The following is a 25,530-nucleotide window of genomic DNA, read 5'->3' as shown; positions in this document are numbered from 1 at the left end:
GTATGCTAGCTTTTTGGGATTCATTCACGAGGACCCCCTAATCCCTCTGTGCTGCAGCTTTCTTCAGTCTTTCCACATTTAAATAATATTCAGCTTCTCTATTCTTCCTGCCAAAGTGCATAACCTGACACTTTCCCATATTATGTTCTACTTGCCACATTTTTGCCCAGTCATTTAACCTGTCTATACCCCTGTGAAGATTCTTTGTGTCATTCTCACCACTTGCCTTCCCACCTATTTTTGTGTCATCCAAAACTTGGTGATAGAACATTCATTTCCCTCATCCAAGTCATTAATATATGTTATAAATAACTGAGGCCCCAGCATTGATCCCTGTGGCACTCCACTAGTTACAGGTTGCCATCCTGAAAATGCCCCCTGTATCCCAATTCTCTGTCTTCTATTAGTTAGCCAGTCCTCTGTCCACGCCGATACACTATCCCCAACACCATGGGCTCTTATCTTACTAAGTAGCCTTATGTGTGGTACCTTATTGAATGCCTTTTGGAAATCCAAATATATTACATCTACTGGTTCCCCTTTATCTATCCTGCTTGTTACCTCCTCAAAGAATTATAATAATTCGTCAGGCATGATTTCCCCTTCATGAAGCCATGCTGACTCTGCTGGATTAGATTATGCATTTCTAAATGCTCTGCTATTACATCCTTTATAATAGACTCCAACATTTTTCCAATGACAGATGTTAAGCTAACTGGCCTGTAGTTACTTGTTTTTTGTCTCCCTCCCTTTTTGAATAAGGATGTTACATTGGCAGTTTTCCAATCCTCTGGGACTTTTCCAGAATCTAAGGACTCTTGGAAGATTACTGCCAGTGCATCCACTACCTCTGCAGCTATTTCCTTTAATATCCTCAAATGCAACCCATCAGGTCCAGGTGACTTATCGGCCATTAGCCTCATTAGTTTCCCTAGTACTTTTTCTCTAGTGATAGTTATTGTATTTAATTCCTCCCCCTCTTTTGCCCATGATTATTTAGTTTTTTTGGTATACTATTAGTGCCTTCTACTGTGAAGACTGATGCAAATTATTTATTCAACTTCTCTGCCATTTCCTGGTTCCCCATTATTATTTCCCCAGCCTCATCCTCCAAGGGCCCTTTATTGACTTTGGCCTCTCTCTTTTTATATATTTAAAGAAGCTCTTACTGTCTGTTTTTATAATACTTGCTAGTTTACCCTTAAAGTTTATTTTCTCCCTCTATTATTTTCTGGGTCAACTTCTGTTGGTTTTTAAAACTTTCCCAATCCTCTGGTTTGCCACATTGTATGTTTTTTCTTTCACCTTGATATTATCCTTAACTTCCTTGGGTAACTGTGGTTGGTTTATCCCCTTCCTAAAATTGTTCTTCCTCATTGGGATATATCTTTTTGTTGTGAGTCATGAACTATTTTCTCAAGCTTCTGCCATTGTTCCTCAACCTTTTTTTCTGCTAAATTCCTTTCCCATTCCACTGTAGCCAACTCTGCCCTCATTCCTTTGTAATTACCCTTATTTAAGTTTAACACAGATGTTTCTGAACTAAGGCCAATATTTTCTATCCCCGTCGTGGGCAGGACTCGCCATGGGCAAGGCGGCGCCCCAGCCAGAAGTCCATTGACTTGCGGCCGGACCAGAAGATCATGACAGCGGGCAGCTGCAGAAAATCCAACCCAAAGTTTCTCATTCTCAAACTGAATGCTAAATTCCACCATGTTATGGTCACTGTTTCCTAGGGGATCTTTTACTCTAAGATCATTTATTAAACCTGCCTTTTTACACTTTACCAGATCCAAAACAGCCTGCTCCCTGGTTAGATCCATAACATATTGTTCTTGGAAACTGTTCCAAATACATTCTATGAATTCTTGCTTGTGGCTACCTCTGCCAATTTGATTTTACCAATCTACATGGAAATTAAAGTTACCCATGATTAATATACTGCCTTTTTTACATGCCCTCATTATTTCCTGATTTACTCTCTGTCCGACAGCATAGCTACTGTTAGGGGGCCTATATACTACTCCCACCAGTGTTGTCTTCTCTTTGTTGTTTCTTACCTCCACCCATATGGATTCCACATCTTCTGATCCCAGGATTATTTCTTGCTATTGTACTTATTCCACCTCATACTAAAAAAGCTGTCCTACCACCCTTTCCTTCCTGCCTGTCATTTCGAAAAGTCACATACCCCCGAATATTTATTTCCCAGCTTTGATCATGTTGTAACCATGTCTCCATAATGGCTATAAGATAATACCCATTAATCTCTATTTGTGCTGTTAATTCATTTATTTTGTTCCAAATACTACGCGCACTTAAGTAAAGAGCCATTAATTGTGCCTTTTTTCCATTTTTTCCCCCTTTGACCCTGTTTGCTGCCGTTTTTAGTGTTTGTACACTCTGTTCCTTCCTGTCACACTCTGGGTATCATTGCCTAAGTAGCTGCTCTGCAATGCTGCCATATCCTTTTGCTTTGTAAGCCTCTTATCCCCTGTTCAGAACCCTACCCTGCACCTCTGCCCCCCGCCCCCCCCTCTCCCAGTCCACTGCTCTATTTAATTTAAAGTCCTCACTTTGGCCCTAGTTATTCAACTTGCCAGGACACTGGTCCCAGCATGGTTCAAGTGAAGCCCATTCCACTGGAACAGCTCCCTTCCACCCCAGTACTGATGCCAGTACCCCATGAACTGAAACCCATTCCTCCACACTAACTTTTGAGCCACGCATTTAACTCCTTGACTTCATTTACCCTATGTCAGTTTGCCTGTGGTTCAGCTTGTAATCCTGAGATTATTACCTTGGAGGTTCTGATTTTTAATTTAGCTCCTAACTGTTCAAATTCTTTCAGCAGAACCTCCTTTCTAATCCTATCAACGTCATTGGTACCAATGTGGACGATGACAGCTGGACCCCTCCCCTCCCACTCCAAGTTCCTCCCCAGCCCTGAAGAGATATCCTTAACCCTGGCACCGGGCAGGCGACACAGCCGTCGGGACTCATGCTCACAGCTTCAGAGAACAGCATCTATTCCCCTAATTAGACTGTTCCCTACCACTACTACATTCCTATTTTCTCCCCCCACTTGAATGGCTCCCTGTACCACGGTGCTGTGGTCAGTTCATTCATCCTCCCTGCAGCCCCTGCTCTCGTCCACATAGCTTGCTAGAACCTGGTAACTGTTGGACCATTTCAGAGGCTGAGGCTTCTTGAACGCAACCCCCTATGTTGTTGTCCTGTGACACTTGCTGAGTTGTTGCAGTGCATCTTGTAGATGATACACACTGCTGCCACTGTTAGTTGGTGGTGGAGGGAGTGAATGTTTAAGGTGGTGGGGTACCAGTCAAGCGCACTGCTTTGTCCTGGATGATGCCAAGCTTCTTGAGTGTTGTTGGAGCTGCACTCATCCAGGCAAGTGAGAGTATTCCATTACATCCCTGACTTGTGTCTTGTAGTTGGTGGATAGGCTTTGGGGAGTCAGGAGGTGTGTAACTCTCTGCTAGTCTCTGACCAGCTTTGTAGCGACAGTATTTATATGGCTGGTCCAGTTCAGTTTCTGGTCAATGGTAACCCCAAGGATGTTAATGGTGGGGGTTTCAATAATGCCATTGAATGTAAGAGGGAGATAGTCAGGTTTTCTCCTGTTGGAGATGGTCATTGGCTGGCACTTGTGTGGCGCAAATATTAATTGCCACTTATCAGCCTAAGCCTAAGTGTTGTCCAGGTCTTGCTGTATACCAATACGGACTGCTTCAGCATCTGAGGGGTTGCACAATCATCCATGACATGCCCCTTCTGACCTTATGATGGAGAGAAGGTCATTGATAAAGTAGCTGAAGATCTTTTGGACTTTTTATACTATTGGTATGCTCTAGGATTGGCTGGATTAATTTAACTTAATCCTCCTGGACATACAAAGGAAGAGTTTTTTTTATCAAATTTATCACAGTATCTTTACAGTGCAGAAGGAGGCCATTTGGCCCATTGAGTCTGCACTGGCTCTCTGAAAGAGCATTCTACCTCGTACCACTCCCCTGTCTTATCCCTGTAACCTTGCAGATTCTCTCTTTTCACTTAGAAATCCATTCCCTTTTGAATACCTCAATCGAACCTCCCTCCACCTTTCAGGAAGTTCATTCCAGACTCCAACCATCCTCTGGGTGAAAACATTTTTGCTTACATCACATTTACTCCTTTTGCCAATTATTTTGTATCTGTGCCCTCTAGTTCTTGATGTTCTCTTGAGTGGGAAGTTTCTCACTATTTACCCTGTCCATACCCCTCAGGATCTTGAATACCTCTATCAAGCCTCCTCTCAGCCGTCTTTTCTCCAAGGAAAACAGCCCCAACCTCCCCAGTCTATCCTCTTAACTAGAGTTCTTCTCCCAGGAATCATTGTTGTGAATCCCCTCGTGCTGTCTCCAATGCCTTCACATCCTTCCTCAAGTATGGCACCCAGAACTGGATGAGCGCACCAGATGAGGCCTAGCTACTGTCTTATACAAGTTCAATATGACCTCCTACTTGTGTATTCAATGCTCCTATTAATAAAGCTGAAGATACTATATGCTTAATTAACTGCTCTCTCAACATGCCCTGCCATCTTCAGTGACCTATGTACGTATACTCCAAGGTCCCTTTGTTCCTGCATCTCCTTTAGAGCCTCTCCCTTCATTTTATACTGTCTCACCATATCTTTCCTGCCAAAATGAATCACCTCACACTTCTCTGCATTGAACTTCATTTGTCACTTGTCGGCCCAATCCACCAACATAGCTATGTCTTTTTGAAGTTCAAGACTATCACCATCACAGTTGACAACATTTCCAATCTTCATGTCATCTGCAATTTTTGAAATCATGCCTTGCACACCACAGTCTAGGTCATTAATATATATCCGGATAAAACCTTTAAAAGGGTGTAATTAGATAATTACAAGTTTTACATTAATTTATTATTGAAACAGGGATCACATGAAGCACTTAATGGTTTGGGATGGTATTATGAAACCTTTAAGAAGGACTATGTGAAAGCTGTGGAATATTGGGAAAAAGCAATGAGAATGGGAAACCTGGATGCCTTACATAATCTTGGAGTGATGTATGCAGCTGGACTGTACCCAGGCAAACCTGTAAAAAATGAGGTAAATGACTGCAAAATTCTGAACATGTCTTGTTCATCACGAAAAGCAAAAGTATGCTTCAGTTATTTTTTTGAATCTTGCATTCCTCCTCATTACTCTACAAATATTGTGTAATATATTCACCCTGTTTATACATACTCCACAGGAAAACCTCCTTTATGGAATCACAAAGCCACATTGTGCCCATGTGGTCTCTTTGAAAGAGCTACCCAGTCATCCCACTTCCTCCCCCGCTCTTTCCCCACAGTGCTACAAGTTGTTCCTTTACAAGTATGTATCTACTTCCCATTTGAAAGTTGGTGTTGATTCTTCTTCCATCACCTTTTCAGGCAATGCTTTCCACATCATCATAACTCACTGCGTTTTTTTTTTAAAATCCTGATTTGTCACCTGAATTTTTTGACAATTATCTTAAACCTATGTCCCATTACCGACTCTCCATAGTTACTCTAGTTGTAGGTTCCAGCTTAAAGTTAGAACTCACTTGGAGCAATTGAGACTATCCATGACACTCTGGCCAGGCAAAGTGCTGGAGTGCGCATGCCCGCATGTCACAGTTAAAATGCAATAGTTGCAAAACCAAAGCTCCTTGAGGTGTTTTGTCACATTCTCTTAAAATTAACACGGAGAGCATCACTACAGCTTGTTATGGCACAGCCAATGGTAAATGCCGAGTTGTTCAAATCCCAAAGGGAAACTTGAAACAACTACCACAACTTGTGCAATTCATATAAATTTCAAGATGTGTGCCTCGAATTCAGTTGTAATAAGACCACCAAATCTTATAGGTTTTTACAAAACTACATTAAACATTTATTAATAAGAGAAATTATTTTAAACATAGATTTACTACTATGATAACTTCTAAATCCCCCACTTAATCTGAATCCTAGTTATGGTTTTGTTAAGGCAACAGTAAGACACACAGATTTTAGAAGACCCAGGCAAAGAAACATGCTGAAGGCTTTTCACACTCGTAAGATCTTACGATGCCGATCTTTAACCACAGCCTTCACTCCTTTGTCACATTTTCTCTTTTGAATGAAAATTCCCATTGTTTCACTATGTCTTTGGACTTTATCTTTCTGATAATAAAAATCTCTCATAGCACTAAGTTTTACCAGTAACCTTTGGGAAAAATAAACATACTGTTTCTAAACTTCACTTGGCTAGGTGACACACTTCACCCCTCCTTTGAAAACAATCAAATCTGTTTTTTTTTTAAATGCAAATGTCCTTTTACAACTTACGTTATAAACTTGCCCCATGTTTACATCAAAGCCTTCAGACCAGCTGCCTTTAATTCAACTAAGTCACACACACACACATATATGTATGTAGACACAGATACCACTATTTTACAATAAATTCCAATAACATTATGAGATGTATTATATCTTCCTGACAAGCTTCAGCAATATAAGTGGTATAACTGGCATAAGAATATAAGAAATGGGGACCGGAGTAGGTCATACGGGCCCTTGAGACTGCTGCACCATTGAATAAGATTATACCTGAAATTCTACCAGTGGTATCTTCTGTACCTTCTTGAGCCCTCTTTTATGTATCAATGTCCTTTTGATGGCAGAGTGCCCAAAATTGCATATAGTCATTCACTTGTTGCCTCATAATGCTCCATGTCAGATTAAAATAGCTAGTTGCAATTTATACAATAGCCATAAGTTGCATTTCACAGTTAGGATTTGATAATACTTCACAGTGATGAAATACTTATAGCTAAATCTAATTTCCTTTCCTCTACTAATAGGTATTGGCCCAAATCTTCATCCCCCCCGTCCTTACCCTTTCTCCCACCACCACCCACCTCCACCTTGACCAACCTGAATCTCTCTCCCACCATCGCCCCCGATAACCCAACCCAACACTCAATCCCACCACTAAACCCCACCGACCTGACCCAACCTGACTACCCATTCCCCGACCCGACTATCTCTCCCACTACCAATAACCCACCCAATCTAACTAGCCCCTTGACCCGAGCTGATACACACTCCCACCATCACCCCTACCGACCCAAACTGACACTTCCTCCCACCACCAATCACTACCGCTCTACTCAACCTGACTACCCACCACCAGCCTGCCAAAGTAACTACCCCTACCTTCACCCGAGCTGAAACTCTCTCCCACCGCCATACCCCCTGACCCAACCCGACTACTCCCCCACCACCAATCTGACTGCTCACTCATCCACTCACTTACCTACTCACCCACCCAGCCATACACTCATCCACTCCCCCACACGCTCACCCCATCCGCTCACCCACGCGACGCTTGCCCACTCGCCCACCCACGCACTCAGCCATCCACCCGCTCACCCACCCGCTCACCCACCCGCTCACCCACCCGCTCACCCACCCGCTCACCCACTCATCCACTCACCCAGGCGCGCACACTCACCCATGCCTACATATGCGCCCATGCACTCATCCATTCCCCCACTCACTCGCCAACTGAAAGACCTTCAAAAACCACTTGAATATGTCGTAAAAAGGGGGCATGTCTTCTCCTCATCTATCTTCTCCTGCGCTTGTTAGCCTTCTGCAGGGGTGGCAGCGCTGACCCATTGCTGCTGCTGCTGGAATTGGAAGTTCCGATGAAAGTGTGCAAAACAGTCGGATCACGGAAATCTTCACAGGCAGCAGCAATTCATGCAACATCGATGCTAACCAGTAGACCTGGGCCATGGTGTGCACCTGTTTCATGATTTCTTTTGCAATACAGATAACCTATCTATCCCTTTGTTGTTTGATGTGTCCTCTGCAAAAAGGTGGGCTTTTAAATGATATGGAATGGTTGAGCTTCTCTGAACAAAACTGCACATTTTCAACATTAAATCCTTGTACCATTCTTTGACCCACTTCCTTAGTTCACAAAAACCCCTTCTATGATTGTCAATGTCTTTAAAGATCTTCAGATTTCCTTGTAACTTGATATCATTTTGTATTACAGAAGGTACCCTCGTCCATTTCATTAACGAATAATGTGCATAGCAGGAAAATCTCAGCGTGCATCCATAGGCAGAATTTCACGTTAGTGAGATTTTACAATCCCACCAAAGTCAATGGAGTTTAGAATGGCTCGCTACATTTTACAACCCCGTCCCCGGAGCAATGGGGCTAGAAAATTCTGGCCCATCTTTACATCTGCTAGTCATGGCCAGCCAGCCGCAGATTTTTCCATTTATCAAAGGGTTCTCAAACTTTACTGGTTGAAGGACATCTTTTCAAATGGATTAGTAATCACTGACCTCCCATTTAAACTACAACACTGTACAATACTTCTGAAAGTGCTGCACATAAAATGTGCTTTAATAATGCTTTTAATATAACAGGTATTTACTTGCAGGTATCAGTGAGATGGTTGTGCCTGCATCCCACTTCAGTGTCTACTTATAATGTTTGACAATGACCAATTTGACAAATTTTCAGGCCCTCCCAACTCCTCCCTTACCTCCTGCGGAGGCATAAGATTCCACCCATGGTGTCTGTGAAGATTGGTGATGAGAAGGTTATTACTGGTGTTCATAGCACTTAATTTATTATTATTGAATGAGTCTCTGGTTAGAAACATTTTTATTTCAATGGGCTGAATTTTCCTAGAATTGCATTAAGTGCGGTAGCAGGTGGGTAAAGTGGAGTCCTACCCACTGACGAAATTGGCGAGTTTTCACGCCATATCGTTCTGAACCCGCCTCTGTATTTATTCACTCCCATGATACATGCTGTTTCCATGGCTAGCAGGCTCTCATTCGCCCGCCCACCATCACCCCACTGTTGCATCTCTCTGGCCACCATCTTTAAAAGGCAGTCGCCAGCAAAGCGCTCATCACCACCAGCTCACCACCGCTGCCAGAAGAAATGGCCACACAAGAAAAAGAGACTGCAGCCCTCTCACTTCAACGAGGGGCCCCTCGGGCGACTGCTGGAAGCTGTGAAGGCCAGCCGGGATGTGTTCTACCCCCACTCTGGCCGCAGGATGGGCAGCAAAGTCACCAACTCAGCATGGGAGGCGATGGCAGTGGTAGTCAGTGCCAACACCCTGCAGAGGAGGACAGCCACCCAGTACCGCAAAAGGACGAATGATCTCCTCCATTCCTCCAGGGTAAGTCACTCTTTTATCACTCCCAACTCACACACTAACAAACCCATCACACATCCACAGGGCTCTCACTGCCAGATAGGTGGAGGGATGCTGGAGATCAGAGTTCTGACAGAATTTTAAAACAGAGCCATCCAGCTGGCTGGTGATGACCGAAACAGGTCCTGTGCTGATGGTGAGGTCAGTGCTGCTCTACCAAATGAGGATCGAGCAGTGCAACATCCATCAGACAACCATGCCGTGAGTGACGTGTCCTCTTTCACAGGCCACTGCCATGCATTAATTATCTCCCCTTGCCTTCGCAGGTGCATCTGCCAAACAGCCGACAGAGTCCATGACCCAGGGCCTCCAACCAAGCCCTGAAGAAAGCCCTGAAGAGGAATCTGAAGGCACCCTCCCTGAGGACCCATCACAGCGCTCACCCACACCCTCCACCAGCACACAGATACACACCTCGGTGGGGCGTTGCTTTCGAGTAGCCTTGGGATCACAATCTGGTGAGCACATCACACTTTCTGATCCACAGGAGGTGGAGGCAGGGACTTCCCAGGTTCCCAGCACTCAGAGGATTGTTGGAGGCCAGAACGTTGCTGAGTCCGTGTCAGATGATGAGCCTCTGGACTCGATCATGGCACAGTTCACTCACGGCATGGTTGTCTGATGGATGTTGCACTGCTCGATCCTCATTTGGTAGAGCAACGCCGACCTCACCATCAGCACAGGACCTGTTTCGGTCATCACCAGCCAGCTGAATGGTTCTGTTTTAAAATTCTGTCAGAACTCTGATCTCCAGCATCCCTCCACCTGTTTGGCAGTGAGTGAGAGCCCTGTGGATGTGTGATGGGTTTGTTAGTGTATGTCATGGCCTGGGAACATCAGGAGGGGATGTCCGCTGCACTCATCAGATTGCAAGGCACAATGGAGGAGTCCGTCCGTGTTCAGGCTGAGGTGATAGTGCCGGCATTGCAACACACCGAAGTCAACACTGGCAGGATGGCAACTGCCATGGAGACCTTGGTCCAGGATGGCACCCCTGCACTGCTGCATGGGCTTAAGTCTATCACTGATGCCATAGTTGGCCTCGAACAGTGTGCATGTGAGAAGGTTGCTGGGCAGATCGATCTCACTCCAGCTACTCCTTCCACTCATGGAGTGAACCACGGGCCCTCAGGCACCCATAGGGAGGAGGATCAGCAGGCCCACTCTCCAGGGCCATCCACCTAGGTGACTCTGGGAGAGCCCGGCCAATCCCAACCCTCTCTTTCTGTGACCTCCGCAGCTCCAGCTTCGTAGGCCGAGGAGGGAGCCACTGCCACAAAACAGGACCCCAAAAGCAGACCAGGGCCCTACAAGTCTTGGCTCAAGAGCGGACACCCGCTAAAGTCATCAGAGTCAGGGCATCACAGTCAGCAGGCTGTCTCCACCTGTGCTATGGATGACTGGGGAGCACCAAGACCCAGCGGCAGAGTTAGGAAAGTTAGGTAAAAGTAGTTGCACAGCCTGGGCATGGGTGTTGATCACTTGTACATACTGTTCACTATTGTCAATAAACTCCTAAGAATGTCTCCATGCCTGTGGCTCCTTGTTCTGATGAGCAGCTTTCTTGTCACTCTGATGTGAAACCTTTCTGTACAAGATAAAAGGCAGGTGTCTCAGTCCAGGGCCTCTTCCCTGTGCTCTGTGCAGCCTTCAGACCACAGTGATGGTCCAGCCTCACACTCCCAGGAAACATTACTGATGCCTGCGCCTTGCCAGAATGTAGTGGGCAGGCGCCACAGAGTTCCATCATTCTCTCTGTGTGCTCTCAGCACCTTTAAAGTGGAGCTGGCCCCCATCTCTTCAGCATCTGTGACCAGTGATGCTGTGCACCAGCTTTTTTTTTAATTCAATCATGGGATGTGGGCTTTGCTGGTTGGGCCAGCATTTATTACCCATCCCTAGTTGCCCTTGAGAAGATGGTGGTGAGCTGCCTTCTTGAACCCCTGCAGTCCATGTGGTGTAGGTACACCCACAGTGCTGTTAGAGTGCTTATGAAGGTGTGAGGTGCTGAAGGCGTACACAGTATCAGATGCGTCTAAACTTTCATGGCTGCGACTCTTAGATGGCCCTGATCATGGTGCGCAAGCGAGCTGCCCTCGGCCAGACAGGAGTCACTCATTCTCAGAGGCTATATGAAGTTCTATGGAGTGTCCTCACTGCATGTTGTCATCATCCTCCTGCGATCAAGCAACTATTAGGGCCTCCACTGTAGCTCCATGACAGGAGCATTCTCACAGAGGGTATTGGTGCTGCGATAATCCAGACTGGAGTCAAATGTGTCAAACAACTGTGACGTGAGGATCTATGAGGACACCTCACTGTATGTTGTCATCGTCCTCCACAAATCTTGCAACTATGAGTGCCTCCTGAGCACGCTGTCCTCATCTAGCCAGTGCGAGAGCCTCATCCCCGTCGTCGTCACCACTGAGGACCCCCTCACCCTCATCCCCGTCGGCGGCATCCTCATCGGAGGAGACATGCAGCTAGCTCCTCTCCTCGTTGCAGCACCAGGTTGTAAAGGGCACAGCAGGCGACAATGATGCGTGACACCCTCTGTGGACTGTATTGCTGGGCTCCACCAGATCGGTCCAGGCACTGGAACTGAATCTTCAGCATCCTGATGGTCTGCTCCACCAGGTTGTGAGCTGCAGCATAAGCCTCATTATAGAGTCGCTTTGCTGCAGTCTGAAGCCGCCACACGGGTGTCATCAGCCACAACCGCTGCAGGTAGCCCTTGTCCCAAGGAGCCAACCCTGTAGCCTCTGTGGACCCTGGAAGACTGCAGGCGTCTGCGAGTGACTCAGAATGTAGGCATCATGCACACTCCCTGGAAACCGTGTGCATATCTGCAGGATGCGTTTCTGATGGTCACATTACCAGCTGCACGGTCAGTGAGTGGAAGCCCTTGCGATTGATAAAGTCCGCCAAGTGGATCAATGGAGACCTGAGCACCACATGAGTGCAGTCAATCGCACCCTGCACCTGTGGGAATACTGTGATCAGGGTGAATCCAATGGCTCTTGCATCCTGGCTGTCCCGGTCCCACGTGAAATGCACAAAGTTGTGTGCCATGAAGAAGATGGCATCCGTGACTCCATGGATGCATTTGTGGGTGGTGGCTTGTGAAATCCCACAGGGGTCACCTGTGGAGCCCTGAAATGAGCCACTAGCATAGAAACTGAGCACCGCAGTCACTTTCACAGCCACTGGCAGTGGATGCCCTCCATGTCCCCTTGGCGCCAAGTCCTGCAGTAAGTGGCAGATGTGAGCCACCAGGTCCCTAGACATGTGCGGTCATGGGCATTACAAGTTCTCAGTCATCTGCAGGATTGGCAGGCGGTGTCTATAGACCCTGGGTGTCGCTAGGCCACAGCTCGCAGTCGTTCCTGGGTAGCGTGTGCGGGAGCCCCTGCTGACCCTTCTTCATGAGGTTGCTGCTCCTGCCTTTGCGCAGCCAGGAGCCTCAGTCAGTGTCTCCTCCATCTTCTACGGTCTCTGTAGGGCCATCAAGCATACAGCCAGGTCACCAGGATCCATGATCCTGACATGGTACTCCTGCAGCATGAAAGAGAGAGAGACGTAGTTATCATGGCTGTACTTAGCACCTTTCCTGGCCCTGTGTGACTGCCCCTTAACGCTTCCTGGAGAGTGCTGGTCACCCCTCGCACGGCCAGAGATGAGTGCGCTGCATGGCTGCCCTGTCAACCTGCCACGTTGGGGACACTGGTCCAAACCGGGATGCTGAGATTACAAGGGGCTGTGAGCACCTCCAGCAGTGACTGCTACATGGCCAGCGTTGGCGAGGAGATTGTACAACATGTGCAGTCCAACTGCTCCGTGGTCCAAGTGGTGGCGGACTCAAATTCTGTGCCGGGGGTTGGGGTGGGGCGGGGTAAGGTACTGAGCACTTGGTGGCCTGTCGGTGCCTCCATCTTGCTTGCATGGGCGGGAAGACTAGGAGCCCGGCCCCAATCATATCACTGTGGCTGTGCCTGATCTGTCTCAGTTGCAGAGAAATGGTCAGTTTATACAGGTGTCCCTAATGTGTGGCCTCTTCCCTCACTTACCCTGACCTCCACCTTGATTGCCTGTGCGTGAGATACAGTGCCAGGTCAGCTTGTGATCAGGCCCACCCACCCCGCCGCTGACAACGGTCACCTCCAAGGCTGGCCAGCACTTGCCCCCGGACACCCCTGCCCTCCCCTCAACCACCAACCACAGAGTTGCCTCTGGGGCCAGGCATCAGTTGCCACCCCCCTCCCTCTGTAAATTACAGATGAGCTGTGGAGAAAGCTGCTGCTCACTCACCTCAGTTCCGCCTAAGTGAAGGCCGCCAAGTGCATGTCGCCCATGTGTTGTTGTGAAACACGTCGCTGGGCTTTCCTACTGACGTGGACGGACGATACGGTGGGGTTCCAAGAGCCTGGTAGGATGGCTGTTTAATTATATGCTGATGTATTACAATTAGCTCCCTGCCAACCGATGGCGGGAAACGCGGAGTGGACAATTGCAACCTGCCTTCATGCCGTCATGAAGCAGGTCACGCCATATTTTCCGCGCCCAGCACCTATCACATCCGCTGCCTGTGGGCTCGTAAAATTCCACACAATATATTTCACGTGAAACTTGTGCATAGGCAATTTAGTTCACAAACCCCCTGGAAAGTCTCTATCGACCTCCAGGAGAGTGCAGAGCCCAGTTTGAGAATTACTGCCGTAAGATGTGAATCTTAATTGAAAATAAGAAAAAATCTGTGAATATCTATTTGACACCCAGTACTGGGTGAGCAGAAATTTCCTCCAACAAAATATTGGGGAGAAAAAAACCATGGGCTGAATCACCCGCTCCCAGAGGAGATGAAGCCGGATGGAAAGTGTGTGTGTTAGAGAGTGATTGGTGCTGTCCCTTGAGCTGGCAGTGAGTGAGATGCCAGTGAATGTTGATGGCCTTGAGAATGTAAGTTTAGAGTGATCCTCTTTCTGCGCTGGATGGTCAACCTCTTCTGTGCAGCATTGGCACTGACCACCACTGCCACCCACTCCCAGGCTGGAGTAGTGAGATTGCTTGACCTCTTACGGCCAGAACAAGGGTGGAGGACATCACGATGGGCCTCTGAAAGGCATTCCAGTGACGGACCACTGAACTCTTCTTGGCTTTCAGGGCCATGTCGTCACTGGAGCAGTCCTGGGCTGCAAACATTGAGAAGTGTGTGCGCGGCTGCAGTTTAGCTATTTCACCCAGAGTGAAAACAGCATGGTGGGCAATTCAGAGGCCACCTGCCAGAGAGATGGCATGTTTCCTGTGACTGCATAATTAATGAGGCGGGAAGTGGATAATAAGACATGAAAACCCGCCATTGCAGCCAACGGGTAAAATGTTGTTTTTCACGCCCGCTACCACACTTAGTGCAATTCTGGGACAATTCCATTACAAGGTCTACGATCCCCCCTCAAACTCCCTTCTCAAGCCATTGACTCCTTTCCTCTCCTTGACAACTGTCTGAAGCTAACCCTAACCATTCTCAATCTTTATGCTATATTTGGCACTGAGATCAGCTTTTGACTATATATCTGCTTGATCACCAATACTGCCTACTGGCAGTACACTCCTGGCTCAGTCTCATCTCAAAACATAAATTTGAGCTTATTCAAATCTCTGCTGCCTGTATCCTAACTCACACCAAATGTCATTTATCCATCAGCCCTGTGCTCATTGACTTAAATTGGTTCCCAGTCCAGCGATGCCCCCACTTTAAAGCCCTCCTCTTTGTTTTCAAATCATTCTGTGACCTTTCCCCTCCCTATCTCTGCAACCTGCTCCTGCCCCACAACCTTTCTGAGATCTGTGCACTGCTCCGATTCTGACCTTTTGCGCACCCTGGTTTTTAATTGCTCTATCATGTTGCTGGTGCCTTCAGCTGCCAGAACCTTAAATCTCTCCACCTCTTCAATTCTCTCCCCCTCTCTCCTTCCCTCTCTCTCCCCTCCCATTGCCTCCAACCCACCCTTTAAAATGTTTTTTAAAACCTACCTCTGTGCCCAAGCTTTTGGTCATCTGCCCTAATATCTCCTTATGTGGCTGAGTCAAATTTTGTTTGCTAATGCCCCTAGGATGTTTTACTACATGAAAGGCATTAGATAATTGCAAGTGTTAGTGTATATTCTATAATAGATGAATGGGCTACAATATAATCACTTGGGCTCTGATTACTTTTATATGCCCTTGTTTTACTCGTGTGAATTATTATGTTGTAACATCTGGACACAGTCCAGACCTTGTTCAGGAATTTCCTCAGAGCATCTCCCTCTTCACTACCATAACTTAGCCAGAAGTGTGGTTCAAACCCTGTTCTTGTTCATCCAATGGGTTTCCGTTGCAATTCTGACAATTTTGCAGGGCTCCAAGGAAAATCCCGCCACTGTCTAAGCAAATTGCTCTATATGGATTATGTTTATTAAAATTACATTTATTTTATGTTCTTTCCTTATTAGACTGAAGCATTTCAATATTACTATAAAGCTGGATCTGGGGGACACTTTGAAAGTATAATCCGCTGCTCCTTTTATTGGAGTACAGGAAACTTTGAATCTATTCCACACAACCCCAAAAAGGCAGTCCTGTAAGATGTTTATTTCATGTTCTTTCTTAGCAAACTTTAATTGTAAACAACTACCTAAAAGTCACAGTTTTTTGTGTTTTTCCCATGACAGCTGGGCCAGATTTGTTGCTGAACACAATGGGTTTTTGGGTTATATTATGAGAAAAGCTATGCATGCCTATCTTCAGAAATCCTGGTAAGCTTAAGAGCTGTGTCCACAAATCCCAGTGATTGTAAATACTACACTGTTCCAAGATTGCAATTCAATTTTGTTTCTTTGTTTCTTGTCTATTGTAGGAAGTAAATTTAATTACTGCCAGCAGATCTCCCATGGCATTACTCACAATTAATCAGATAATATGCTGTTTTATGATAATAGGGCGGTTGTCAACAGTGTGACATGAAGAAAGTGACACCTACAGGGCATATGCAAGACTATTTGTATACATGAATTTATATATTAGAGATAGAGTGTGCCTAAATAAACTTTAACATTGAAACAATATTGTATCCCACTCTTAATATTTGTTGGCACTGTGCAGAAATTGAGAACTAAGGTATATACCAAGAATTAATTATTTCCTTGGATGTCCCATGCACATTTTTACCTACTGTATATTGTCACTCACTATAAAATTGTATAATTTGGTAAATTCACTTGCATTTCAATATATTGTAGTAAGGTAAAAATTGGCGACTAGTTGCATTGTACTTAAATTGATTTTCAATCTGATCTTTTGTGTCACATTTTCACACCCAATCTTTTTATTATCATTGAAGCTGTAAATAGTATCAGCACTGCTGCTGAATTGGGAGCCAGAAGGATTTGTGCCAATGTTTTCTGAAAATTATATGACATACTTCTCAAGTCTCATTTTGCACTGCTCATTATTGCTAATGCAGAATGTCAGTTGTTGAATCTGCATAATTGCATAATGCTCATGTTTAAACTATTTTATTTAGTGTCTAATTTCAAATGGGTCAGATAGTTACTGATGCAATGTTTATTTTTTCAAAACTATAATCTCAACTACTTAGGAATGAAGCCCTGCTGTATTTCCTTGCCACAGCAGAAACAGGAATTGAAACATCACAGACAAATGTTGCCTATCTCTGTGAAGAACACCCAGTGAGTAACTGTTAACTTCAACTTTGACAGCTTCTGTTGAAAATTCATGGCTTACCTTATTAATTTTTAGGAACAGTTATTAAAATTTACCTTCATGTTTCTTCTGATTAGGAGCTCACAAGCAACAGTGTTGACTATACCTGGAGATATTATAATTTATCAGCTTTTCAGCAGACGACACATCCTTTTGGTATGTATACTGTGCAGATCTGACCTGAAATCAGTAAGTAGCAATGCACTAACCCATTTCTTACTTGTGTGTAACTTTCAGTTTTAACAAAAATGGGAGATTACTACTATTATGGTGACAAGAACCATAAAAGAGACATCATGCAATCAATTGAGATGTACACCTCTGCAGCCTTATTGAATTATTCTCAAGTGAGTATTGGTGCTGTTCTAGTTGTTGGACCAGTTTATCACAATCCAGCAAATTATATATGGCTTAATACATTATTCATCCGTAATGTTTCTCATTTGCCTTTCAACAGGCATTTTATAACCTGGGCTTGCTGGTAGAGGAGGGTTTTCACATACCAGAAAGAATTTTAGATCTCCTGAACCTAGGCACACCAAACCACTTCAACAACTTCTCAATCCTGCTGGAGCTTTATGAGAGGTAAAGGAAAATGCCCTTAAAAACACAATCCATTTTGATTTCAGCGACTAATCAAACTGTTTAGTATTATGTCACTTTTAGTAATGTGAATAGTAACCTGAAACTCTGTGCAGTGGTTTCATCTTCACGTTCAAGTTCATCTTCACATCAATCAATAACAATGGGTGGTTGCAACATGTGGCACATTATCAACCCAACCCAGGAAAATATTGAGATAGAAAGAAATATCATGAGCTCAAGAAATCTCAAATGAAAATAGAAAATACCAAGAATATTCAATGTCTGTTTTTTATTCATTAAAATGGGATATGAACATGGAAAGCCAGCATTTATTGCCCTTGAGAAAACATTGGTGAACCACAGCCTTGAACCGCTGCAATCCGTAGGGTGAAGATACCTTCCATAGTGCCGTTATTCTGGATTCCAGGATTTTGCCCAGATAGTGAAGGAACAGCGATATATTTCCAAGTCAGGATGGTGAACGGCTTAAGGGGGAACTTGCAGGTGATGGTGTTCCCATGCACCTGCTGACTTTATTTGTATAGGTGGTAGAGGTCACAAGTTTTGGAGGTTCTGTTGAAAAGATCTTGGTGAGGTCGTGTGGTGCATCTTGTAAATAGTATTAAGTGCCGCCATTGTGCGTTGGTTGTGGAGGGGATGAATGTTTAAGGTGGTGAATGGGATGCCAATCAAGCAGGCTGATTTGTCTTAGGTAGTGTCAAGTTTCTTTAGTGTTGTTTGAGTTGCATTCACCTAAGCAATTAGACAGTATCCGATCACAGTCCTGACAGTGAATTTAGATGGTGGACAGGCTTTGAGTAGTTAGAAGGTGAGTCACTCACCGCACAGTACTCAATGTCTGACCCACTCTTGCAGCCACACTAATTATGTGGCTGGTCTAGTTAAGTTTCTCATTGATTATAACCCTTAGGGTGTTTGTGGGGGCTTTGATGATGCTAATGCCATTGAAAGTCCAGGGGAGGTGGATAGACTTCCTCTTGTTGAGATGGTCATTGCCTGGCATTTGTATGACATGAATGTTACTTTCTACTTATCACACACTATTCTGAATGTTGTCCAGGTCTTGCTGTGTGTGAGCATGGACTGCTTCATTTTTGGCAAATGGAACTGAACACTGCAATCAGTGAACATCCCCAGTTCTGGCTTTTATGATGGAACAAAGGTCATTGGCAAAGGTCATGTCAGTCAGGCTGCAAGAAGATATAAAGACAAGAGCTGAGCACAACAATACCAGAATTAATAATTTTTATAGTCTGAATAAAAGGGCTGAATTTTCAGGTCTCACCGGGAGCAGGAACAGAGATAGGTAGAGGTCAAAAATACCAGCTGCAGTCAGTGTGCCATTTTGCAGATACTGTACTCAGTGTCAGCCAGTTTCAACAGGGTGGGGGGAGGGTAGCCATGAGATCCTGATAATCCTAAAGGTTATAGCTGCTAGACTGGGTCTGCGGCAGGTGGTGAGGGAACCAGCAAGAGGGAAAAACATAGTTGACCTCATCCTCGCCATCCTGGCTGCCACAGATGCATCCGTCCATGACTGTACCGGTAGGAGTGACCACCACACAGTCATTGTGGAGTCAAAATCCCACCATCGCATTGAGGATACCCTCCATCGTGTTGTGTGGCACTACCACCATGCAAAATGAGACAGATTTCGAACAGAATTAGCAACTCCAGACTGAGCAACCATGAGGCACTGAGGGCCATCAGCAGCAGCAGAATTGTACTCATCCATAATCTGTAACCTCATGGCCTGGCATACCCCCCACTCTATCATCACCATCAAGCCAGGGGATCAACCCTGGTTCAATGAAGAGTGCAGGAGAGCATGCCAGATGCAGCACCAGGCATAGCGAAAAATGAGGTGTCAACCTGGTGAAACTATAACACAGGACTACTTGCATGCCCAGCAACATAAGCAGCAAGTGATAGACAGAGCTAAGCAATCCCACAACCAACGGATCAAATATAAGCTCTGCAGTCCTGCCACATCCAGTCGTGAATGGTGGTGGGTAATTAAACAACTCACTGGAGGAGGAGGCTCCACATATATCCCCATCCTCAATGATGGAGGAGCCCAGCACATCAATGCAAAAGATAAGGCGGTAGCATTCACAACAATCTTCAGCCAGAAGTGCCAAGTGGATGATCCATCTCGGCCTCCTCCGGAGGTCCCCAGCATCACAGATGCCAGTTTTCAGCCAATTCAATTCGCTCCACGAGATATCAAGAAACGGCTGAAGACACTGGATACTGCAAAGGCTATGGGCCCTGACAATACTCCTGCAATAGTACTGAAGACTTGTGCTCCAGAACTTGCCACGCCCTTAGCCAAGCTATTCCAGTATAGCTACAACACTAGCATCTACCCAGCTATGTGGAAAATTGGCCAGGTATGTCCTGCACACAAAAAGCAGGACAAATCCAACCTGGCCAATTAGCGCCCCATCAGTGTACTGTTGATCATCAGTAAAGTAATGCAAGGGGTCACCAACAGTGCTATCAAGTGGCACTTGCTTAGCAACAACCTGCTCACTGATGCCCAGTTTGTGTTCTGCCAGGGCCACTCAGCTCCTGACCTTATTACAGCCTTGGTTCAAGTATGGACAAAAGAGCTGAACTCCTGAGGTGAGGTGAGCATGACTGCCCTTGAAATCAAGGCCGCATTTGACCAAGTGTGGTATCAAGGAGCCCTAGCAAAACTGGAGTTAGTGAGAATTAGGGGGAAAACTCTCTGCTGGTTGGAGTCATACCTAGCACAAAGGAAGCTGGTTGTGGTTGTTGGAGGTCAGTCATCTCAGCTCCAGGACATCACTGTAAGAGTTCCTCAGGGTAGCGTCCTTGGCCCATCTTCAGCTGCTTCATTAATGACCTTCCTTCCATCATAAGGTCAGAAGTGGGGATGTTCACTGATGATTGCACAACGATTACGACTCCTTAGATACTGAAGCAGTCCATGTCCAAATGCAGCAAGACCTGGACAATATCCAGGCTTGGGCTGACAAGTGGCAAGTAACATTCATGCCGCACAAGTATCAGGCAATGACCATCTCCAACAAGAGAGAATCCAACCATCACCCTTTGAGGTTCAATGGCATTACCATCACTGAAACCCCCACTATCAGCATCCTGGGGGTTACCACTGACCAGAAACTGAACTGGACTAGCCATATAAATACTGTGGCTACAAGAGCAGGTCAGAGGCTAGGAATAGTGCGATGAGTAACTCAACACCTGACTCCTCAAAGCCTGTCCACCATCTACAAGGCACAGGCCATAAGTGTGATGAAATAGTCCCCACTTGCCTAGATGAGTGCAGCTCCAACAATGCTCAAGAAGCTTGACACCATCCAGGACAAAGCAGTCCGCTTGAATGGCACCACATCCACAAACATTCGCTCCCTCCACCACTGACGCACAGTAGCAGCAGTGTGTACCATCTACAAGATCCACTGCAGGAATTCACCAAGGCTTCTTCAACAGCACCTTGCAAACCCACGACCACTAGAAAGACAAGGGCATCAGATAGATGGGAACACCACCACCTGGTAGTTCCCCTCCAAGTCACTTACTGTCCTGACTTGGAAATATATCACTGTTCCTTCACTGTCGCTGGGTCAAAATCCTGGAACTCCCTTCCTAACAGCACTGTGCGTGTACCTATACCACATAGACTGCAGTGGTTCAAGAAGGCAGCTCACCACCACCTTCTCAAGGGCAACTAGGAATGGGCAATAAATGCTGGCCCAGCCTGCGATGCTCACATCCCATGAATGAATGAAAAAAAGAGAAGGTGCAAGGCTGCTAAACACAATTGCGGACCACCCTAGCACAAGGAAGGCAGCAGCTGGTAATGGGGGTATGAATTTAAGCGTTTACATTCAGTAATGAAGAGGAGCAACACCCTCCACAAGGAGGGAAGAGCCCCTGGAAACAGGAGGGCAGAGGAGAGAGAGAGACATGGGGCAAAGAACACTGAGACCATACCTTGAGCATAGGGTGTTAGTGCCAAAGACGGAGCTTTACCAGAGATAATCAAGAAATAGTGCTACAGGAGACTGTGACTCTCCAGGTGGATGGTCTGTGTCTTTGTCACAGAAGACCTCATGCCTCACCGCATTGGTCACCATGTCCTGCATGTAGCCATCAGAGTCACTGTGGCCTTGAATGTTTTTGCTTTTGCTTCTCCCAAGAATCAGCTAGCAGCCTTGATGGTATCTCACAAATGGCTGCACATCACTGCACCTCAGAGGTCATTGATGCCCCCTTTGCCAGGGGTGGACCGTACATCCAATTCCAGACAGACGTAATCTTGGAAGCACAGAGGGCAGGGGGTTTTGTCATCATTAGTAGATTCCCCCAGGGCATCATCAATTACGCCCATGTGGCCATAACATGGCCCTCCAGAGAGATGTCGACCTTGAGGACAATGAGGACCAAGCAGGTCCAAGCTCATTGAAGGAAGAAGAGGAGCAGAACATGGAAGATGAAGAGGAAGAGGAGGCGGGGGGGTGGGGGAAATGCTGAACACAGAGATGCCCCTGCTGCAGAGGTTAGCGCTTGGGCCTGGCACAGGGCTCGAGCATCTCGTCAGGATGCGGTCATTGTCAGGGATCATCTGATTCATGAACGCTTTGAATAAGTACCTCGATCCCATAATGAACAGTATGGTATGGAGGTTACTCTGAACTGCCTGTGCTTACACTTCCATTTAAGGCACAGCCTGGGACATGGAACCTCTCCCCGCAAATGAAGGATGCATGTCTTCCTAAAGGTTTTAACATCACCGTTGATGACCCCTTGCTCTCCTTTTACCAGTTCATACCTCTTTTCTTCACCCACAATTACTAAAAGGAAACTCACAGGGCATTTTCTATATTTATGAAAGAAAATCATTAAATCATTGTTTGCTTTGTTGAAGCAAATTAGACTTCTGTTTTATTTTTTATTTATTAAGTGATGTGGGCTTCATTGGCTGGGCCTGCATTTATTGAGCGTTGTGGGAGCTGCATTCATCCAGGCAAGTGTGGAGTACTCCATCACACTCCTGATTTGTGCCGTGTAGATGGTGGACAGGCTTTTTTGGGGAGTCAGGAGATGAGTTACTCGTCGCAGGATTCCTAGACTCTGACTTGCTATTGTAGCCATAGTATTAATGTGGCTAGTCCAGTTCAGTTTCTGGTCAATGATAACCCCCAGGAAGTTGAGAGTAGGGGGTCAGTGATGGTAGTGCCATTGAATGTCAAGGGGCGATCGTTAGATTCTCTCTTATTGGAGATGGTCGTTGCCTGGCAGTTGTGTGGCGCAAATTTTACTTACCACTTGTCAGCCCAAGCCTTCATTTGGACATGGACTTCTTCAGTATCTGAGGAGTCGCAAATGGTGCTGAACATTGTGCAATCATCACCGAACATCCCCACTTCTGACCTAATGAAGGAAGGAAGGTCATTGATGAAGGAGCTGAAGATGTTTGGGCCGAGGATGCTACCCTGAGGAACTCCTGTAGCGATGTCCTGGAGCTGAGATGACTGACCTCCAACAACAATAACCATCTTCCTTTGTGCTAGTTATGACTCCAATGAGTGGAGAGTTTTCCCCCGATTCCCATTGATTCCAGTTTTGCAAGGGCTCCTTGATGCCACACTCGGTCAAATGTGCCTTGATGTCAAGGTTTTAGATGTCCTTAACTTTTATACACATAGCCAAAAATTGTATTTGTAACAAATATGTATGGCTGTAACCCAGCAGATGGTATCAGTTGGTATTTGTAAATCCCTCGGGTTGAATGACTGGAATCTGGGTTTGTTCTATATTTAAAAATGTGAACAGTTGCACAGGAACAACACAGAATTCAAATCCAGGTGCACAGTTTTGGTCATGTATTAACACATTTCTCCATTTTCTAGGTGTATAACCGTTGATATGGAAGAGGGTTTCGTCCCATGCTCTATAGCTTTGCTTCATGTTCACTTGAAAACAATATGGATTAATATCTGCTCTGCTGCTTTAGTATGTATTCCATCAAACACTGTTTTATTGATCGTGATTGCACTTTATATTGCTGCCATTACACGATTTATGAGCTGGTGGTTCAACACTTAAAATATCATTTTGAAATGTTCTCCCAACCATGTTTCACCAATTATTTTGAATTTTAATGGCCATCACTTTCATGAAAGTATTTTGTTTATGGATGTAAAGAGCCATGTGATATTACCGTCATCATGATACACATCCATATCACTTACGAGAAAGTATCATATGTTAGTAAACAAAAATGCTTGCCCAATAAGTTTTCACATGCATCGTGTCTTTCAATCCCTGGAACGTCAGTGGTGTTCGGAAAATGAAGCCTTCCATTTTGTGCACTGTAAAATGAAAAATATTATTGCTCAGCCTCTGAGAGCTGGAGTCCAAGATTGGTCACAGTGATCAAGGCTTATTCAGGTCAACATCAGACCATAGTATTTTGAGCTACAGATCTATGTGGTCCAGGATGTACAGTTTCCGCGTAAAAACAAAAGCGATTTGTCACCGAGACTAGAGTATGCACATACTCTTTCCATCCAGAATGTACACTCTTCAATTAGTGCCTTCTGAAGCTGTCGTATTTATTGAAGCTATTGGAACTTATCTAGTAAATCATCTTTGTGTTTATTTTCAGTTATATACTGCAGGCTCAGTGCTCCTGTCAACTCTAATTGTTTTTGCTGTTAGGTACTACTGGTATTCCACAGGTGAGTTGAAGAAATCTTGAAGAAATTCTGCAGCCTCTTAATTATGTATATGTTTTCCAGAAATATGGGAAAAATACAATTTACTTGAATATAATGTTGAAAATGTTTTACAAGGTAATAGTTCAAAACATAGCCAGTTATATAATGAAAGGCTTGATGTAAAATAAGATAGATAATTGTACTGTTGAAATCTCGGAAGATTTAGCATGTGTGTTCATCAAACTTAACGTTTTTCAATTTCAACTTGTCTACTTTCAGCACGAAATGTATACAAACAATTACCTTCTCACCTATACCTTCAAACTGATTCAACATAGTATTTTATTCATGTATGAAGAAAAGCATTATGGTTGATAAAAGTATAGTTAAGTACATGTATAAAAATTTGTAGAACTCTATTTGAAATATAGAAGCTCAATTTCTTTTAATTAGAATTAAATATATATTTACTGGTCATGACTTTTTTAAAAAGATAGGCTATCATGTTCTGTATACTGAAATCATGAATGTGCAATTTTATTGAAATTGCCAGCTGGTCTAAGGACGTATGGGATTAGAAATACTGCTATGTTAGTTACATTACTAAGATGGAGAAGTGTTTTCCTTGCCAGTCCCTTTATGACCAAATTCAGTATTTAAAGGCCCACCCCGCTCACCCACCCCCAACACCTCTTGGGTGAGTTTAGAGGCAAGGCTAACTGTCTGATCGGACGGGAAGGTGTGGGATGCCAATACCGCCACCTTCCTGCCTCGCTGTAATAAAGTCAGGGGCGAGAAGCTTACGGGGCAACCATCCCGCCCAGAGGACAATTTAGGCCCTTAAGTGGCCATTTGGGGAGGGAGTCCAGCAAACATGGGTTTGTAAGTGGCCTATGGGGGGGTGGGGGCAGCCCTCATTCAAGAGCACTTTGTGTCTGACCTAGGGATCCAGCTTCAAGAGGGGGTGGTTTTCTGCAGGAAGCCATTGGTGTTGACTTAATGCAGCAGACACTGGGGATTGAATGCCGAACCTGCCTGGTCAGTATGGCTGAGCTATTTACAGACCAATCAGGAAACTAAAAAGCTATTTTATTTATTGGAGGAAGAAAAATCAGAATAAGTGTTACTTTTGTCGTGGTGACA

General features: G+C 45.2%; 1 protein-coding gene across 3 annotated transcripts in view; it reads left to right on the top strand.

The window, feature by feature from the left end:
* The window catches only part of LOC121285033 (protein sel-1 homolog 3-like), a 104,249-nt gene that overhangs the window by 67,011 nt on the left and 11,708 nt on the right, over positions 1–25,530 (top strand). For all 3 annotated transcript variants that reach the window (XM_041201152.1, XM_041201169.1, XM_041201161.1), the window contains exons 15-23: positions 4,967–5,143; positions 15,796–15,923; positions 16,015–16,098; positions 16,941–17,031; positions 17,143–17,221; positions 17,303–17,412; positions 17,523–17,650; positions 23,578–23,680; positions 24,336–24,408. In XM_041201152.1, coding sequence (XP_041057086.1) covers positions 4,967–5,143; positions 15,796–15,923; positions 16,015–16,098; positions 16,941–17,031; positions 17,143–17,221; positions 17,303–17,412; positions 17,523–17,650; positions 23,578–23,680; positions 24,336–24,408 — 973 coding nt within the window. The remainder of the gene's footprint in view (positions 1–4,966; positions 5,144–15,795; positions 15,924–16,014; positions 16,099–16,940; positions 17,032–17,142; positions 17,222–17,302; positions 17,413–17,522; positions 17,651–23,577; positions 23,681–24,335; positions 24,409–25,530) is intronic.

Source organism: Carcharodon carcharias, chromosome 1, assembly GCF_017639515.1.
Source record: "Carcharodon carcharias isolate sCarCar2 chromosome 1, sCarCar2.pri, whole genome shotgun sequence".
Classification (NCBI taxonomy): domain Eukaryota; kingdom Metazoa; phylum Chordata; class Chondrichthyes; order Lamniformes; family Lamnidae; genus Carcharodon; species Carcharodon carcharias.
Note: the sequence above shows the minus strand (reverse complement) of the source record. Positions and strands in the feature narration are given on the sequence as shown.